Here is a 17,462-nt window from a genome sequence, read left to right on the forward strand (position 1 = left end):
TGTAGGAAGCAAGTGCAGATAAATTGTGTTGCTGTTGCTGAAGGGAGGCAGGCCGCATAGAGTCGTAAGAGCATGGGCTTTGGAATTAGACCTAAGATAAGTTTTCTCCTCTGCAATTTAACTAGCTCTGTAAACTGTCTACCCTTCCTTGCTGATGACAAGGAAGGGTAGGCCCTGACAGCTGGAGAATTAATCCCTGCTCATTTCATCCTCTTCCTTCATCTCCTGCCCTCTCACTCTCATGTATATATTAATATATATGGAAGCTCATTATACATACATACGTATATACATATGTATGTATATAGTGAGGGTAGAACCATTGTAATTTATTTATATGCATGTGTATATGTATTTATGTATATAATATATATAAGTATGATACCTCGATCATGTTGGGTTCACTACCTGAGACGTTGATCACTCCCTACAGAGGTCTGTCCTGCAGACCCTGACTCAAGGATGGATGAATGAATGCACTCTCACACCCAGTACAGTGATTTGAGTGGGCTAGGGATGGTCATCAACTGCTTTCAGAGGGTGATTGCCGCTAACCGACGACCACTCCCTGTACCTCCTCACATGTATTCAGTATAGATTTAGTAACAGAGGTTCTAAGTCAATATCCTTGTGGATAATTAACACGGCTAAAAGCCTGGTTTTACAAATGATAAAAGCTTTTGGTTCTAGGGCCCAGAATAAACACCATTAACAGGAATTCCCCTTCAACCTCCCCCTGAGAGGACCATCTAGCCCAAAATTTACCGGAGTAAACAGAGTAAAGACAAAGGGATGTGGAGTGAACAGATTTAACTGGGGAAGGTTTTATTGTCCCTAAATCTTTACCCTGTGACTTAACACTCTAATGTAAGAACTGGCTGCCTTTAGCCTACTCCATTAAAAATTTTCAGCCTTCCAAAAGGTTAGAGACTCTAATCTTATAACTTTCCCCAATATTTCCCTAATATTTTGCCAGCCATCCCTAGTGAATTCCAACATAAATATGTGTGTGTATCTGTGTATATATACATCCTCGACAGCTCCTGGTCTTGAAAGTATTTCTAATTTAACCCGTGAGTGATAAAATGGACTTTGGAGACTCAGAAGCAGGAAGGATGGGCGGGGCATGAGGGATAAAAAACTACATATTGGGTGTAATGTACACTAGTCGGGTAACTAGTACACTAAAATCTCAGACCTCACCAGTTTACACTTCATCCATGTAACCAAAAACCACTTGTACTCAATTAGATAGTTAGAGAGAGAGATAACAAAAAATCTAACCAGTCAAAACTGAACACTTTATTCCCACCCGTTTCCATAACACACAAATTCTACACTCCTCACAGTCTCAGCAAATGGAAAGTACATTTTTCTTATTCTTTAAGTCAAAAATCTTGATGTTATTTTTGACTTTTCTGTTTGTCTCACACTTAACCATCAACAAATCACACTGGCTCTACCCTCACAATATATCTAGATTCCAATCACACCTTTTCAATTCTGTTGCTACCAGCCTAGCCCACAAGCCTGTCGTCTCTCCTTGGTCTCAGAGAGTCCCCTTTTTATTGGACACACTGCTTCTGCTCCTCCCTGCCCTCTACCCCTTACAGTCTAAGGACTGCACGTAGAGTGATATTTTCAAACTTAAGTGAGATCATGCCATTCTGATGCCCAAAACCCTTCAATGTCCTCCTCCTCTTACTCAGAATAAGTCTTTTCAGTTTCCTGCATGACATAGTCATGCTACCTTTGGGATCTCTCATTCTGACTTCCATCTGACACATCGAGCCGTTACACTGTTTTCTGAGCTGGAATGTTTTCTATCACATAACCATCTGGCTTGATCCTTCATTTCATCATGTCTCTGCTAAGATGTTACTCCAGTGACAAGGCTTTTCTAGCTTAACTCTAACAATAAAGTACCCTTCTCCCTCCTCCCATCCATTTTTCTTTATAGCATTGATCACCATCTCACATATTATATATTTGGCTATTGTATGTCTTCCCATCTATAAAGAAATCTTCACAGAAGTAAGTAAGTGGTGCCATCTCCATTATTTACCTCTATATCCCAGATCTCAGCAGCTACCACAGACTGAGTAGCCAATAGCATGTGCTCAATATATGCTTGTTATACTAATCATTTTCTACACTCTGGCTTTATTTTCAAGCATTTTTATTGCTTACACTTTGAAAACCCCCCCAAAAAACTAAGAAAGCTTAAAAATCCAGCTGCCAATGCTATTTAAATAACCTATCTTTGTTTCTTTGTGGGAAGGCTGCGGTGGATATTTGCATGCAGACAGAGGGATCATTACGTCCCCCAAGTATCCAGAGACATACCCACCCGACCTCAACTGTTCCTGGCATGTCCTGGTCCCAAGTGGCCTGACCATTGCTGTCCATTTTGAGCAGCCTTTCCAGATTCCAAATGGAGATTCTTCTTGCAACCAGGGGGATTACGTGGTGGTAGGTCTTGCTGGCTATCCTTTCTAATTAGTTTTCTGTAGACTTCCTTTAGAAAACAAAATGATAATTTTTCTCTTGGGACCTAAATGGATAAGAATTATGTACTCCTTCTTTTGCAATGTAAAGGAGTTGATGCCATTTTAATTTGTCTTTCCAGCTAAGAAATGGTCCTGATATCTCTTCTCCACCCTTGGGACCCCCTGGAGGAAATGGTCACTTTTGTGGCAGTCATGCTTCATCAACTCTGTTCACCTCAGATAATCAAATGTTTGTTCAGTTTATTTCTGATCATGGTAACGAAGGGCAAGGATTTAAGATCAAATATGAGGCAAAGAGTTTAGGTAAGTATTTTCACTGAGAATTATATCTACTTTTCTTGGAATTGCTTGGTCTGCTTTGATTAAATAGATTTGAGAAAAAAACATATAAAGCTTTCTTTTCTGAACAGACAGTAATAGAATTAATAAGAATGCCTACTCTCAAGTACTTATGTTTGATACATTCAGTATCGCAACGTGACTAATTTTCAAGTAAAGTATCATTATTTCCATTTTAAAGATAACTAAAATAAGGCTTGGACTTTTCCAAGACTACAAATCTGATTAGTGACCAAAGTGAAATTTTCCATGGGTATAAAATAATTTATTCTTCTTGATCCCTGAAATTCTTTAGGTATGTCCATTATAAGATGTCTAATTGTAAGCTGAATCTGGTTATAGAAACATTATAAGAATTATGTTTACCTTATTTTGCAATAATTTGTATGCTGTTTTTAAAAGAACACATAATCTTTTGATTCTATTATTACTGATTTAATTATATATTACATAAGGTCTTTACTTAATTGCTTTTGCTTAATTACACTTGATTATAATTGCATTTAATTCTGTAATGATTTGATTTTGGTGACATTTACTTTTAGTAGTGTTTAATTGAATAAATAAATAAATAAATAGGCATCACTTCAAAATAAAGGGATATTGTCAATAGAAAGTAATATAATAATAAATTTTTGGTTTGTCCTACCAGAAATTAGATAATATATATTTCAGAATGATCCTGTGACTTGAATCCCAGATTCCTAAATATGTATATATACATATATATATATATATATATGTGTGTGTATATATATATCAATTAAATCATGTTTTATTGCACATTGCGTGAGATTTAAAGTCAACATCATTTCTCTATTTTGGTAAAAGAGTGGGTAAAAGTCTTCACCAACTGACACACAAAAATAATCTAATAGCTTGAGTAAGGTCTAAAACACCAGGGAATAATAGGCTTTGGTCATTTCCCAGTGTGCAGAGCTCTGGCACAGAAAGGGAGCTGTAATGTAGCTCTGTGGGCACCTACACCATTGCTGTCTAGGCTAGGACCTTCTCATCTCTCCCATTCTCCATGCTGAACATTGCAGTTGAGTCATGAATAGGCAGATTTTCACCTGGTACCAAAGCATTTTGAGAGTTGCAGTGTCTTGAGTCTAGTGAATAGAGGTCAGCCCATCCTACAAAACTGTACTTTTCTATATATATTTATGATAGACTCAGTCTTTTTTTTCTTTCTTGAGACAGGGTCTCATTCTGTCCCCCAGGCTGAAATGCAGTGGTGCCATCTCAGCTCACGGCAACCTCTGCCTCCCAGGCTCAAGTGATTCTCCTTACTCAGCCTCCCTAGTAGTTGAGATTACTGGTGTGCACCATCACGCTCAGCTAATTTTTATATTTTTGGTAGAGATGGGGTTTCACCATGTTGCCCAGGCTGGTCTTGAACTCCTGAGCTCAGGTAAGCTACCTGTCTCAGCCTCCCAAAGTTCTGGGATTACTGGATTGAGCCACTGTCCCCAGCTAATAGTCTCAGTCTTGATTTATATTTTTAAAGTCAACATTTAGTGGTAATTCAGATTCGCTAAGAGATACATTAAGGGTGTATTTGACATTGCACCTCTTCTATTCCCTTGTGGACTCACTGTTCATGCAAGTATGGTTATGGCCATTACTTTCTCCCTTTCTTGAAGCTTATTATGACTGCCATTAACATCAGATTTAAACAAAAGTCTTTTGATTTCACAACCTATTATTGGCAACCTGAAACAATGGCATCACTCCTATTTCTCTCTATTTACCAACTCAACCATGTTTCATAACTATAGCCAGCCTTCCACTTCCCACATCCATCTGGCTGTCTTCCCACCACATCCTCTTCCATGCCTCTACCATTTCACAGCCTTTAACATGGGTCCTTTTGTGAACATCTTTCAACATAAATCACTTAGTTTTTTATCATTTTTCTCCAGAGACACTCCTTCACTATGGTTGATTGAGATTCCTAGGACCCTGTGGTAGATGCCTTTTTTCTTACCTGATTAATAGGCTGATTAATTAATTAATCAAACATTTACAAAGTGTTTCACATCATGCAAACTACCAAGTTCTGTCAAGGACTTCACAGCATAGTAGAGGAGACAGACAAGCAAAGGCACAATTGGAACATGATATAGGGCTGGATGTGGTGGTTCGTGTCTGTAATCCCAGCACTTTGGGAAGCCAAGGCAGGAGGATCACTTGAGCTTAGGCGTTTGAGACCAACCTGGGTGACATAGAAAGACCTCATCTCTACCAAAAAAATTTAAAAAGTAGCTGGGCATGGTGGCACACTTCTGTGGTCCCAGCTACTCAGTCAGTTCAGTTGGGAGGATCACTTGAGCCCGGGAAGTTGAGGCTGCAGTGAGCCATAATCAAACCAGTGTACTCCAGCCTGGGTGACAGAGCAAGGCACTGTCTCAAAGAAAAAAAAAAGAACGTGGTATATGATATAATAAGTGCTAGAAAGAGGAATACACAGAACAGAAACACCTGCTTCAGGCCAGGACATCAGTGAGGGCTCCAGAGAAAGTATGAAGAGATTGGCCAATCAGTGATAAAAAGATGTGGGTGCATAGAAAGCCCAAATGTTACAAGTCATATTCAGTAATTTGAAAGAATTCACTACTGGTAGAGAACAGTCAAAAAGCGGTAAAATTAATGGTGATGAAGCAGGCAGGAATCACTGTGCTCAGAGCCATGGATGCCACCCCAAGTTAGTTAAGATGTTCATCGATAGGTAATGGGAGGCGTTGGAAGATTTTACTCCAAAGCCTGAACACCATGATCAGATTTAAGTCACTAATGTGGCTGCAACACTGAAAACATTGGAGGCGGGAGAGACTGAAGAGAGAGAGACAAGATGAATGAGTAATTTAGGGAAAAAAATTACTCCCGGAACCAAGGCAATGGTAATAAGAAGCTGGGAGAGAGGGCATATCAAAGATATTATAAATATGGGATGGAGTGAATTTGGAGGTCAGTTGAATATAAGGCAGGTGGGAAGGGATGGGAAAGAGTCTTAGGAGTAGTTGTTAGGTTTTTTTGGCTGGGTGGATCCATTCGTCCCACAGATATTTATTAAGAACTTTCTACAAGACAGACACTGTAATAGGTCCTGGGGATATAACAGTAAACAAACAAAATCCATGCCCTTATGGAGCCTAATTCTAGTGTTAAGACAGAGACAATAAATAAAATATATAATATGCCATATGGTGAAAGGAATTAAGGAGAAAAGTAAGGCAGTAAGGGTGGATACAGAGTGTCCATAGGAAGAGAGGCTGATGAGTCTGCTGATGACTCATGTATGGAACTCTGGATCACGAGTGAATGAGAGTGTTCATTTGAGACATGTTCAGTTTGGAAATCTCTGAATTACCTCCATTGGAGATGTCCAGTGAGTGGTCTGAACATGAGTCCGGAGGTCAGAACAGGAGTCTAGACTGAATCTGTAAATATAGGAATAATCAACAGACTGGTTATAGTTTAAGTCATGAGGATGTATGACTGCAATTGGGGAATTATTCAGAGTGGGATGAAAGGTCTACAGGGAGGATTCCCGAGAGCTTCTAGCAATGTCAGGGAAGCCCTAGAGAGAGACACCAAGAACCAGAGGAAGGAGGATGAGAGGAGTAAAAGAAGGAGGAGGAGAGCTTGGTGTCACAGAAGCCAAGGGACAAAAATGTAAAGAAGGACAATGTGATCAGCATGTTAAATGCCGTGGATATAAAATAAGAATTTAAAAAGTTCTTTGGTCATATAACTGTGAGGTGACTTGGAGAGCATGAGTGCTTTGATAGGGTTGAAGAATAAAGGATGAAAAGAGAGAAAAAGAGAGGGGTGGGGAGAGAGGGAGACAGAGATTAAATAGAACAAGATCCAGGAGGAAACAATAAGATGGGAACTTGATCCAGAAATACAGGAAGATAATGTACAGAGGGGAAAAGAGAGGGTAGAAATGCAAATAAATTTATTAAGGATAGTAACAAATGAGGGATAACAAATTGAAGGGATTCTCATCTGATTTCTTCTACTTTCTGCGTAAAGTGGAGCCTAATGTAGTGTGCTGAGAATCAAGAGGAAATGGGGAAAGTCAAGGGTTTAGGAAGTAAAGTTCCAAATGGCTGATGTAGTTTACATGAAAAGTAATGGGTGAATTGCTTGGCGGTGTTGAGATGGGAGAACATATATTCAGGGACATCAGTTTCCATGAATGAATGGCTTGAATTGAACACAATCACGGAGTTGGCATTTTACAAGGGAAATCTGAAGGAAAGACATGAAGCTCGGGAGTTGGGGGTCATCAAAGGGATTTGCAATTCAGATTTTCAGAGATGGGGGAGTTGGTGATAATGACAGAATTCTGGATGTGACTGTAAGTGGCTAAGTGACAGTGGACATAAATGTAGCTAGAGTTAAGTAGATCAAGTATCTGTGTGGCTAAGTGATTGGACAGGTTAATTTCATTGGCATTGTAAGTACATTTACTTTGTTCTGGTTTGTTTGTTGAAAATGCCAAAGAGTATTTAGTGATAATAGAAAAGTTATTTTTGATAATACTTTGTTTTTTTAGAAAGGACATATTAAAAAGCTCCTTTATCTTCTGGAAGAACATGGCTCATAAATTGTCTCATGCCATTGATCTTGTTTTTCAAATGCATCTAAATCCTGAAGAAATGTAACGAATGAATGCCCACAGAGTTGTGCAAAGCTGTATCTGCTTAGTCTTTTAAATATACCAAGATCATAGCTCTGCACCATTCTACTGTGCTGAACGCTCAGTGGGAAGCTGTAACTGCTGGCATACTTACATGCTTATCAAAGTGGTGGATATTTATTCACGCTTCTGTGTTGCTCTGCCCCATCCACCATGTGCCATATCATTTGGCTGGCTTTAAGAAAGAATGAAATTTCCAATAAGAATAGGTAGATGGTCTGGCAAATTAAAAAGTGTCACACCTGGTAGCTCTCTTGATAGCAAATTGAGAATTTGTTTGCTGGAAAAGAAAATGAGGATCATAACAGATGAAAGGAAATTGAGAGAAAATGCAGAGAAATTGACTTTAAAAGATGATTTGTAGCCATGGACAGCATCCCCTTACCAGATTGTAGACTGATTTAACTGTGTTTGCTGACAGCCTGTGGAGGCCATGTCTACATCCATGATGCTGATTCTGCTGGGTATGTGACATCCCCCAACCACCCGGATAATTACCCCCCGCATGCCGATTGCATTTGGATCTTAGCAGCTCCATCGGAAACACGCATACAGCTGCAATTTGAAGGCCAATTCGATATTGAAGTAACACCCAAGTATGTCACTTCCATTTTCATTTTTTTCCTATCCAAAGTTGGTAGTTTTTAACTGTCATGTCTCAGAACAATGCATTTCTTTCAGTAGCACGCATGCAAGGGAATCTAGGGGGAAAATGAAAATGCTTAATGACTCAGGCCTGAAAACATAGTCTGCCAGTCCTATCAGCTGAGCAAGTTATGTACATGGATACTGTCCCCTGTGACCCTAGACACTTCCTGCAAGGGATACTGAGGATGGCTACTTGAGATTGATGTTATCCATTCTTCCTTCCACAGGAAATATATCGTGTCTCTGATAGATGAATATTTATTTGCTCAGCCTCATATTCAGTGTCACTAATGATAAAATGTCTGTTTAACAAATGGGAATTTGTGTGGTGTGTCACCAGAGGTCACCAGTGTCAGAACAGTAGTAAAGCACATACACTGTAATTTCTCAGTCTTTATTTAATAAGAGTTCTGAGAGGATTACAAGACAGAGAGTAAGTCTTACTATGTTAAAGAGAAAGGAAAACTACATAGATTATAAAATACCGTTTTTCTCTTTCCTTTAACAAAACTGTGTTTACATTTGCATAAATGCAGACATGGTGCAAAACTTAGACATAAGAGCTTTTGTTGCCGTTTGTGGCACTGGATCTAATATTACTCTTCCCTCATGGAGCGTTAATTGGCTGATGTGACTTCCTCAAGAAACATTAGGTACATACTTGTCTGCTTTCATGGACACAGAAAATTCCAGTTGGCACTCTCCATTAGTCCCAATTACAGAGCTGTTAGAGAATTTATCTTTGTCCTGTGAAATGTATCAAATCAACACGTGGAACAAAATACTTGTTCTTTGAAGTTCATAGGGATTCGTTTGAAAACATTTATATTTGTAAAAACCGATACAGAATATGGAAGGGAAGTAAATATTTGTCATTGTAGAACGTGTAAAACCTGTCTTTTTGAGCTATTCAGGAACAATGTATTATTAGGAAAAATATCATACAGCATTTTAAAGTGACATGTGACTTACACTGATTCTATCATAGTCTTTAATGCTATGATTTAATAGTATCTTCAAAGAAAGTGAGTGAAGTTGTCATTATCAAAATAAGGCAATCGACCGTGTAAATTTCACAGAATTTTGTTTCCACTTTAGCTGTACTTCCAACTATCTTGAGTTGCGGGACGGAGTGGATTCAGATGCGCCAATACTTTCCAAATTTTGTGGGACAGCTTTACCCAGCAGTCAGTGGTCCTCAGGAGAGGTCATGTATTTGAGATTTCGATCTGACAACAGCCCCTCTCATGTGGGATTCAAGGCCAAGTATTCTATAGGTAATAATTTTTTTAACTTTTATTTTAGGTTTAGGGGTACACGTGCAGGTTTGTTATATAGGTAAACTTGTGCCATGGGGATCATTGTAGGGATTATTTCATCACCCAGGTTTAGTTGATAGTAAAACCAGAAATGGCAGGCGCCCCACAGTATCCCTTCCAGCTGAGCTTGGGTTCAGTCTTTAGAATCAACACAGGTTAGTAGACAGGCCCCATCAGTCTATCAGTTTTTTCTTGAGATGAAACTTACTTGCGACTAATAGCTCTTACATAGTGTTCCAAAATAATTAATGTGACATTACAGAATATGCCATTTGTCATCATCTTCTGTTTCCCACTATTATATTGGACTTGCAGTATCATTTCTGTTTATATCCACTGTAGAATTCAAATAATGAGGAAAGCACTAACCATTTTCCGAATTTTAAAAACTTCAATTCATAGTCACTTGACACCTGAAAGTTTTCAAATGTGCTGGTCAAATGAAATGAACAAAATTTGTAAAAGAATATTTCTCTCTTTTTTTTTTGCAGCTCAGTGCGGGGGAAGAGTAACAGGGCAAAGTGGTGTTGTTGAGAGCATGGGACATCCAACGCTTCCATATAGAGACAACTTATTCTGTGAGTGGCATCTCCAGGGGCTCTCTGGACACTATCTCACAATCTCTTTTGAAGATTTCAACCTTCAGAATTCCGCTGGCTGTGAAAAAGACTTCGTGGAGATCTGGGACAATCATACCTCTGGTTAGTGAAATGTATCTGCCCTCTTTTGGGTGTTTATTTTCATATGTACTTATTCAGCCTCTGAAGTTTCTTCACCTCCAGGAAAGGCAAAAGCATGTCTATACTCTGCAGAAGAGTGCAGATGAGCGAGCTTTGGGCAGTACTAGAGACTCTCTCCCTCTATTCTGCCATTAACAGTGGATGCCGAGAGCACAGGTGTCATACAGCTGACCCTAGAGGCCACTTGCGGACACCCTGTAGCTGCTGAAACACCACATTGCCACATGCTGTTATTTGAGGGGTGTCGTATAGCTTGAGGCGGGGAAAGGGTCACGCATATCTCCTGGTGGTAGCATAGACAGATATTTGTCACTCTCTTGTTTCAGACCATTTTTTCAACCCAAATGAGCAAGCGCTTCCTTGTTGTGCTGAAATATCCTTCCCCTAATTGGTTGCATTTAAAAAAATTTCTTTATATATTTGAATATGCAAATTTTTATTCATGTTTTCTTGCCTTTCTTGACAGAGATTAAAGTTTCCTCATGGGCAGGGTCTCGTTTTTTATTATTTTCTGTGTATACGCAGGACACTTCGAACAGAGGTTAAAAGAAATCAATCGCCTGGACATGTGTATTTAATTATTTGCCTCTCACAGGAAGCATCTTGGGCAGATACTGTGGAAACACCATTCCTGACAGCATAGACACTTCTAGCAATACTGCTGTGGTCAGGTTTATCACAGATGGCTCTCTGACTGCATCAGGGTTCAGACTGCGATTTGAATCCAGCATGGAAGGTGAGTTCATTGTTCATTCAAAACAACATTGAGCATCTGCAATGGACAGACACTACGCTAGACACTGGTGTTACAATAGTTTGAAAAACAAAACAAATCATGAACCCTATCTTCTTGGACCTTAATCAGAAGTTCACAGCGATAAATGAAAAATTGCAGCTGTGATCAATGCTATAAGGGAAAATAACTAGTATCATAAGAGATATAGTAAGAGGATGAGAGGTATACTGCATTGCCCACCTTAAGAAAGTCCTGTAGTTACTCAGAATTTGCCGTGACAAACTCAGCTGAAATAAAGATCTTGTTTGGAAAAATTGGATACTTACATTAACTGTCAGGGACGTCACTCATGTAAGGAGACCACCAGGCAGGCCTTATGTAAGCAACATGGCTGTTTATTCACCCTGGTGCGGGCGGGCTTAGTCAGAAAAGAGGGTCAGTGGAGGGTGGTGGGATAGGAGTTGGTTTTATAGGTTTGGGGTAGACAGTGGAAAGGTACAGAAGTTACAGTTCAGGGTGGTTTTGCAAGCCGGTGGGGATGTCGTGTGTGTGTGTGTGTGTGTTGCGGGAGGGGGTTGTCACAGGATGCATGGTCACAAGGATAGGGTTCATCTATTACAAACAGGCATAATCATAAGTGTGGGGGTATCGGTTGCAAGAAGAGGGAAGGGTGAAATAAATGACATAGTCAGAGGGGTGGAGGTCTTGCAAAACCTAATGTCTAGGGGGTAAATTTTCACAAGGCTGGGAAGGAACAACGTTTGAAGGTTGCAGGGGGAGAGCAGTCAGTTGAGGTAGGAGCTGGTTGTTTCACTTCTCTTTGTGGCCATCCAGTTACTTTAGAATTTCTGGCTTCTGGAGACCGTCCAGAGGTGTACATGTGGGTCACCAACATTATAATGGCCAGGCTTGGACTTGGAGGCCTGACATTAACCTGATTTTCCTGATTTTTTTTTTTTTTTTTGTGGAGATGGGGTCTTGCCTCAGCCTCCCAAAATGTTGGGATTACAGGTGTGAGCCACCACTCTTGGCCAATTTTCCTGATTCTTAAGTTCATTACATTTATTGGTCTCTCATATTTCTTGGGCCCTGATGATAATTAAATTGCTGTCCATGGACTATGATCCATAAAAGCCAGGGTTAAATATTAATAGAGATAAGAAGTGAATATATGTGTTCACTAAAATCCTGATGCACATAAATAAATGCAGAGAATACATTTGTCTAGAAGAATAATTTTTAAATACCTAAATTTTGAGAGCTTTCCTGATGGAAGGAGACATTTGGATTTGATTGGAAGTTTTCTTGGCTTTTTTCCTCACATCAGAGTGTGGTGGGAATCTTCAGGGCTCTACTGGAACGTTTACTTCTCCCAACTACCCGAACCCAAATCCTCATGGCCGGATCTGCGAGTGGAGAATCACCGCCCTGGAGGGAAGGCAGATCACCCTAACGTTTAACAGCCTGAGACTGGCCAGGCATCCATCCTGCAGCAATGAGCATGTGATAGTAAGTTTTCCCTGTGGCCTGAGATGTTATTATATTCCATCCTTTAAGGAATTTACTGACCCATAAACCATAGTCAGAAATCTAGGTGAGGAAAATTGCCATCTATGCAACTATAACTCAGACAAATTCTAAGTATTGTTGAGAGCACAAAATCACAGTAAGCCATCAAAATAATTGTAAAAGTTGTTTTAAGAGACTCTCAGCTATCACTCCATGCATCAGGGTCACAGTTAGAATAAGTTTTAGGAGTGAATGATCATGACAAATGGCAAAACCGGGGAGGCTGTGGGAAGCTAAGCCTACAGCAGCGCATAGCTGAATGGGACCAGAGTCACAGCACAAGCCGCCACCGAAAGTTCTGAGCAGATGGGTGGTCCTGCATAGTCACTGCTCTCTCCAGGGGTGCAGAGGGACTCGTGGTAGGAGAGCACTGCTACCTGACTCTGTGTTGCCACCCTCCAGTGGTTTCACACATGCCCTTAGCACTCTCAGCTTCCTTCGGCGAAAGAAAGCAAACGAGATCCCTGAGTGTGAATAACAAAGACATAGTTAACTGTGAAGTGCTGTACATACGTATGTGTGTGTAGACAGGTAGACTGGGTTAATGTTTAGTACATTTCTCTACCCAACTTGCCCCTTCTGCAGTATTTGCGATCTCAGTAAATAATCCCAAACTTCTGGTTGCTCAGGTTGAAAATCTAGATGTCTGTTTGGGGATCCTTCCTCTCACACCCTATATGGCATCTATAAGCAAATCCCACTGGGTGTATCTTTAAAAACATCCACAATCAGCTGGGCTCGGTGGCTCACACCTGTAATCCCAGCACTTTCGGAGGCTGAGATGGGCAGATCACAAGGGCAGGGGTTCGAGACCAGCCTGACCGACATGGTGAAACCCTGTCTCTCGTAAAAATACAAAGATTAGTCAGGCGTGGTGGCATGCATCTGTAATCCCAGCTACTCAGGAGGCTGAGGCAGGAGAAGCACTTGAACCCAGGAGGCAGATGGTGCAGTGAGCCAAGATCACACCACTACACTCCAGCCTGGGTGACAAAGCAGAGCAAGACTCCTCAGAAAAAAAGAATATATACATATATCCACAATTGAACTACTTCTCATCATATCTTCTGCTACCACGCCCACCGTTCACTTGGATTATTTTAGTAAGTTCCACCTGGCCCCCCTGCTTCCATTCTCATCTCCCTGCATTCCCAACACAGCAGCTGTGTGATGGTTTTAAGCCTCAATTGGATCACATTGCTCCCTTTGAAAATCCTCGAATGGCTTCTCATATCACTCAGAGGAAAATCCCAAATTGCATCTGTGGCCCATCTGGCTGACGTTGTCTCCCTCTTCTACCTGTCTGTCTTATTTCACATTCCCCTCGTCTCCGCTCGCTGGGATCCAGCTGTCTGACCTCCATTCCATTCCTTGAATGTGCTGAGATGCCCCCCATCCAGCTGTTGTTCCCATCTGGAATGCCCATCTGCAGATGGCGGCCTGCTCTGCACCCTCACTTCATTCGGGTCTCTGCTTGAATGCCTTTTAATCCATAAGGTCTAATTACCTTATATTACAGACCCTTCCCTGTCATGTTGTTTTACAGCACTCCACACCTGTTGCCATACGTCATTTTGATTTGTTTATCAGTTTATTGTCTGCTTCCCCACTAGAATGTAAGCTCCTTGAGGTCAAACCATAGTTTCATTCACTGCTGGGGATTCACTGAATCCCTAGTACCTGTACATAATAGAGATAAATTGTTGAATGAATAGATAATATAGGTATTATCATTATTCCTTTAATAACAAACCACTTTTGTTTTCAGCTTAATTGTCTCCTGTTGGGTAGTGAATTTCAAAAATATGAAATGTCTTCGTATCTTATGACCACTTTGTATTGCTCTAAAATGATCTCATTCAACCTTCAGATTTTATTTCCAGGTTCTAATATCTGAAGGATTGAACTACTGTCTTTTAGATCTTGAAAATAAGAAACCAGGTGGGTTTTATTTGAGAGCCAGGAGACTTTAAACTAAGGTTGTTTATTATAAAGGACCTTTTTCCCTATTATTGATTGAATATATATATACAAATATGAAGTAGAAAAAAATGCTAACCACTCCCACTATGCCATATTTTGATAGATTTTCTCATCTCTTCTTGGCAAAGCATATTTTACGTACTTGTAATCATGTGATATAAATCCACTTGAATTCCAATTTTAGTCTGTTTTTCTGGTTATAAATATGAGTGCTTACTGAGCAATATTTGGGGAGTTCAGAAAATAAAAAATATCAGTTTTTTTGTTTGTTTGTTTTTGGGACAGAGTCTTGCTCTGTCATCCAGGCTGGTGTGCAGTGGCACAATCTCACCTCACTGCAACCTTTGCCTCCTCTGTTCAAGTGATTCTCCTGCCTCAGCCTCTTGAGTAGCTAGGACTATAGGCATATGCTACCACACCCGACTAATTTTTGTAATTTTAGTAGGGACGGAGTTTCGCCATATTGGGTAGGCTGGTCTGGAACTACTGACCTCAGGTGATCTGCCCACCTCAGCCTCCCAAAGTACTGGGATTACAGGTGTGAGCCACTGTACCCGACCAAGATATTTTTAATTCTACTCATCTATTACTAAAATATTGATGTATATGCTAAAAGTTGTTTTTTACCTGTGAAATTATTTTCATAGTTCAAATCATACTCAATGTAATGATTATTATGAATTTTACAAGCAGAGTATTCACATGTGCTTTAGGAAAGAGAGTATGAACAGTCTTAGTTTTAGAAGTCAAATAAAGATAAAAGCTATAGCCACAACCACAAATTCCAAAGCAAATTTTACTAGTCGCCAACTGTTGCAGCTACTGCTGCTGGGTTTTCTGTCCTTATTTCTAAATCATATTCCTATTCTACTACTACTTACTTTTTTTGGACATTATCTATCCACATCCCACTCTGGATGATGACGATTAGTCCTCTGCCACCACAAATGCACATGGGGTATGCACAGTTTATATACTTTCCCAAATGTTTCCTAAAATACATATGTCACAGCTTTTGCTTAAATTGTCTTTCAGTTGTCATGACCATGTTGATGTAAACACCATTCACAACTAAGCCAGGTAGTGTACTATGGTAACACTGGCTCATGTTTTTGCAAGGAATAATAACAATTGTGTCCTCCTTACATTTTCTTGGTTTTTATGCATTGATCATGGATTCTTCCACACCCTTTCCACCCCGGGTATGCATCTTCACCTTGTGTAGTAAAACGTATCAGTTTCATGTCTTTCCCTCAGTAATATTCTTCCTTGAGCCTCCGTCCATCAGCTGCAAGCCTGATGCCGCTGTCATTTCAGAACTTCCCTTTGCCGTCAAATTTGCAAGTTCCTTCATTCTTCTCCTGGGCTAGAAAGCTGGCTTTGTGATGCTATGCACGTACCTCTCTTGGTTAATTTCCTCTTTTGGTGAGGCATACCCTCTTGTAGCTCCCCAAGGAAATGGACAAGGGTAATGAAATAAATGTTTCAGAAATGGTATACCTGAAATTATCTTTATTTTACCATCGTTCTTTGAAAAATACTCATTTAAATATTTTATATGTTCCATATATTAATATATATACAAATGTATTAATCATAATTTTGAAATTTTGTATTGCTTATTTGGAGTCAGTTTTCTTCATGTTCCTATCTCCTGTTTACTAATGTTGGTCTCTGCCTTTTACATTAGTCACTTCCCTGAATGTCTACTGATCCTTGGGTGTTCATTCATATTTAAAGATAAATTACTGAAAGGATGACTGGCATCTCTGTATACATTCCTGAGGCTGCCAGCCAACTCATGAATTCAATGGGAAGTGACTGAGAGGGCCCTGACTCTTTAATTAGGGAAACCTACAAATTGTGTGTCTTTTTTCCTGGGGATGTTAAAACTCCAGCAAGGAATCACTTTCAGAATTAATTTCTTTCCTGAATCTTTAGTGTTATGTCCACATTCCTTTTTCTGAAATATATTTTTATGTGCTTAGTGTTTATTTTGGTTCCTCTTTACTCTGCTCCAAACAAGGGCACGTGGGTTGGCCTTTACTCCTAGCCTGTTTGATTGAGAACTTGCTGAAAAGAGAAAGAAGAAAGATGAAGGAGCAAGAAGGAGGAGGAGAAGGAGAAGGGGGAGGGGGATGAGAAGGATGAGGAGAAGAGGGAGAAGGAGAAAAGGAGGAGAAAAAGAAAAGAAGGAGAAAGAAAGAGGAGGAGAATTAGGAGGAGTCAAGAAGAAGGAGAAGAAGAAAGAAAAAAAGAAAAGAGTGAAGAAGAAAGAAGGTCTATCGGCGCAGAGAAGACAGCTTCAACTTCCATTGCACTGCTTCCTTGGCTAATACCTTATCTAGCTAGACTGAGCCTAAAATTTCTCCAAACCCACCTGCCTATCTGACTCTCTGTATAGATAGAGAAAATGAGAAGCTGTGCCATCCAGTGTGTCCTACAATAAGACCTGTGTCTGATTTTGTCCTTGCTCATAACAAATTTTATAGCCTGTCCTAAATCTCGTGTGCCTACTTCCTATCCATTTATATTCTGAGAGTTGTAGTTTCTGAGTACAAAAGGAATTAGAGGACAAGAATGGCAATAGCATTCTGGTTGCTTCTTTTTTTTTTTTTTTTTTCTTTTGAGATGGAGTCTCCCTCTGTCACCCAGGCTAGAGTGCAGTGGCACGATCTTGACTCACTGAAACCCCTGCCTCCTGGGTTCAAGTGATTCTCATGCCTCAGCCTCCCTGAGTAGCTAGGATTATAGGCACCCACCACCACGCCCAGCTAATTTTTGTATTTTTAGTGGAGTTGGGGTTTGACCATGTTGGCCAGGCTGATTTCGAACTCCTGACCTCAGTTGATCCACCCGCCTTGACCTCCCAAAGTGCTGGGATTACAGGTGTGAGCCTCCGCGCTG

At 40.2% G+C, this 17,462-nt stretch overlaps 1 protein-coding gene across 2 annotated transcripts in view; it reads left to right on the forward strand.

Moving 5' to 3' along the window:
* CUBN (cubilin) overlaps positions 1 to 17,462 on the forward strand; it is a 305,685-nt gene that overhangs the window by 209,337 nt on the left and 78,886 nt on the right. For both annotated transcript variants that reach the window (XM_037739008.1, XM_017529781.2), the window contains exons 42-48: positions 2,282 to 2,472; positions 2,630 to 2,813; positions 7,982 to 8,156; positions 9,307 to 9,485; positions 10,019 to 10,228; positions 10,863 to 11,003; positions 12,331 to 12,512. In XM_037739008.1, coding sequence (XP_037594936.1) covers positions 2,282 to 2,472; positions 2,630 to 2,813; positions 7,982 to 8,156; positions 9,307 to 9,485; positions 10,019 to 10,228; positions 10,863 to 11,003; positions 12,331 to 12,512 — 1,262 coding nt within the window. The remainder of the gene's footprint in view (positions 1 to 2,281; positions 2,473 to 2,629; positions 2,814 to 7,981; positions 8,157 to 9,306; positions 9,486 to 10,018; positions 10,229 to 10,862; positions 11,004 to 12,330; positions 12,513 to 17,462) is intronic.

Source organism: Cebus imitator, unplaced genomic scaffold, assembly GCF_001604975.1.
Source record: "Cebus imitator isolate Cc_AM_T3 unplaced genomic scaffold, Cebus_imitator-1.0 Scaffold61, whole genome shotgun sequence".
Taxonomy (NCBI): Eukaryota; Metazoa; Chordata; class Mammalia; order Primates; family Cebidae; genus Cebus; species Cebus imitator.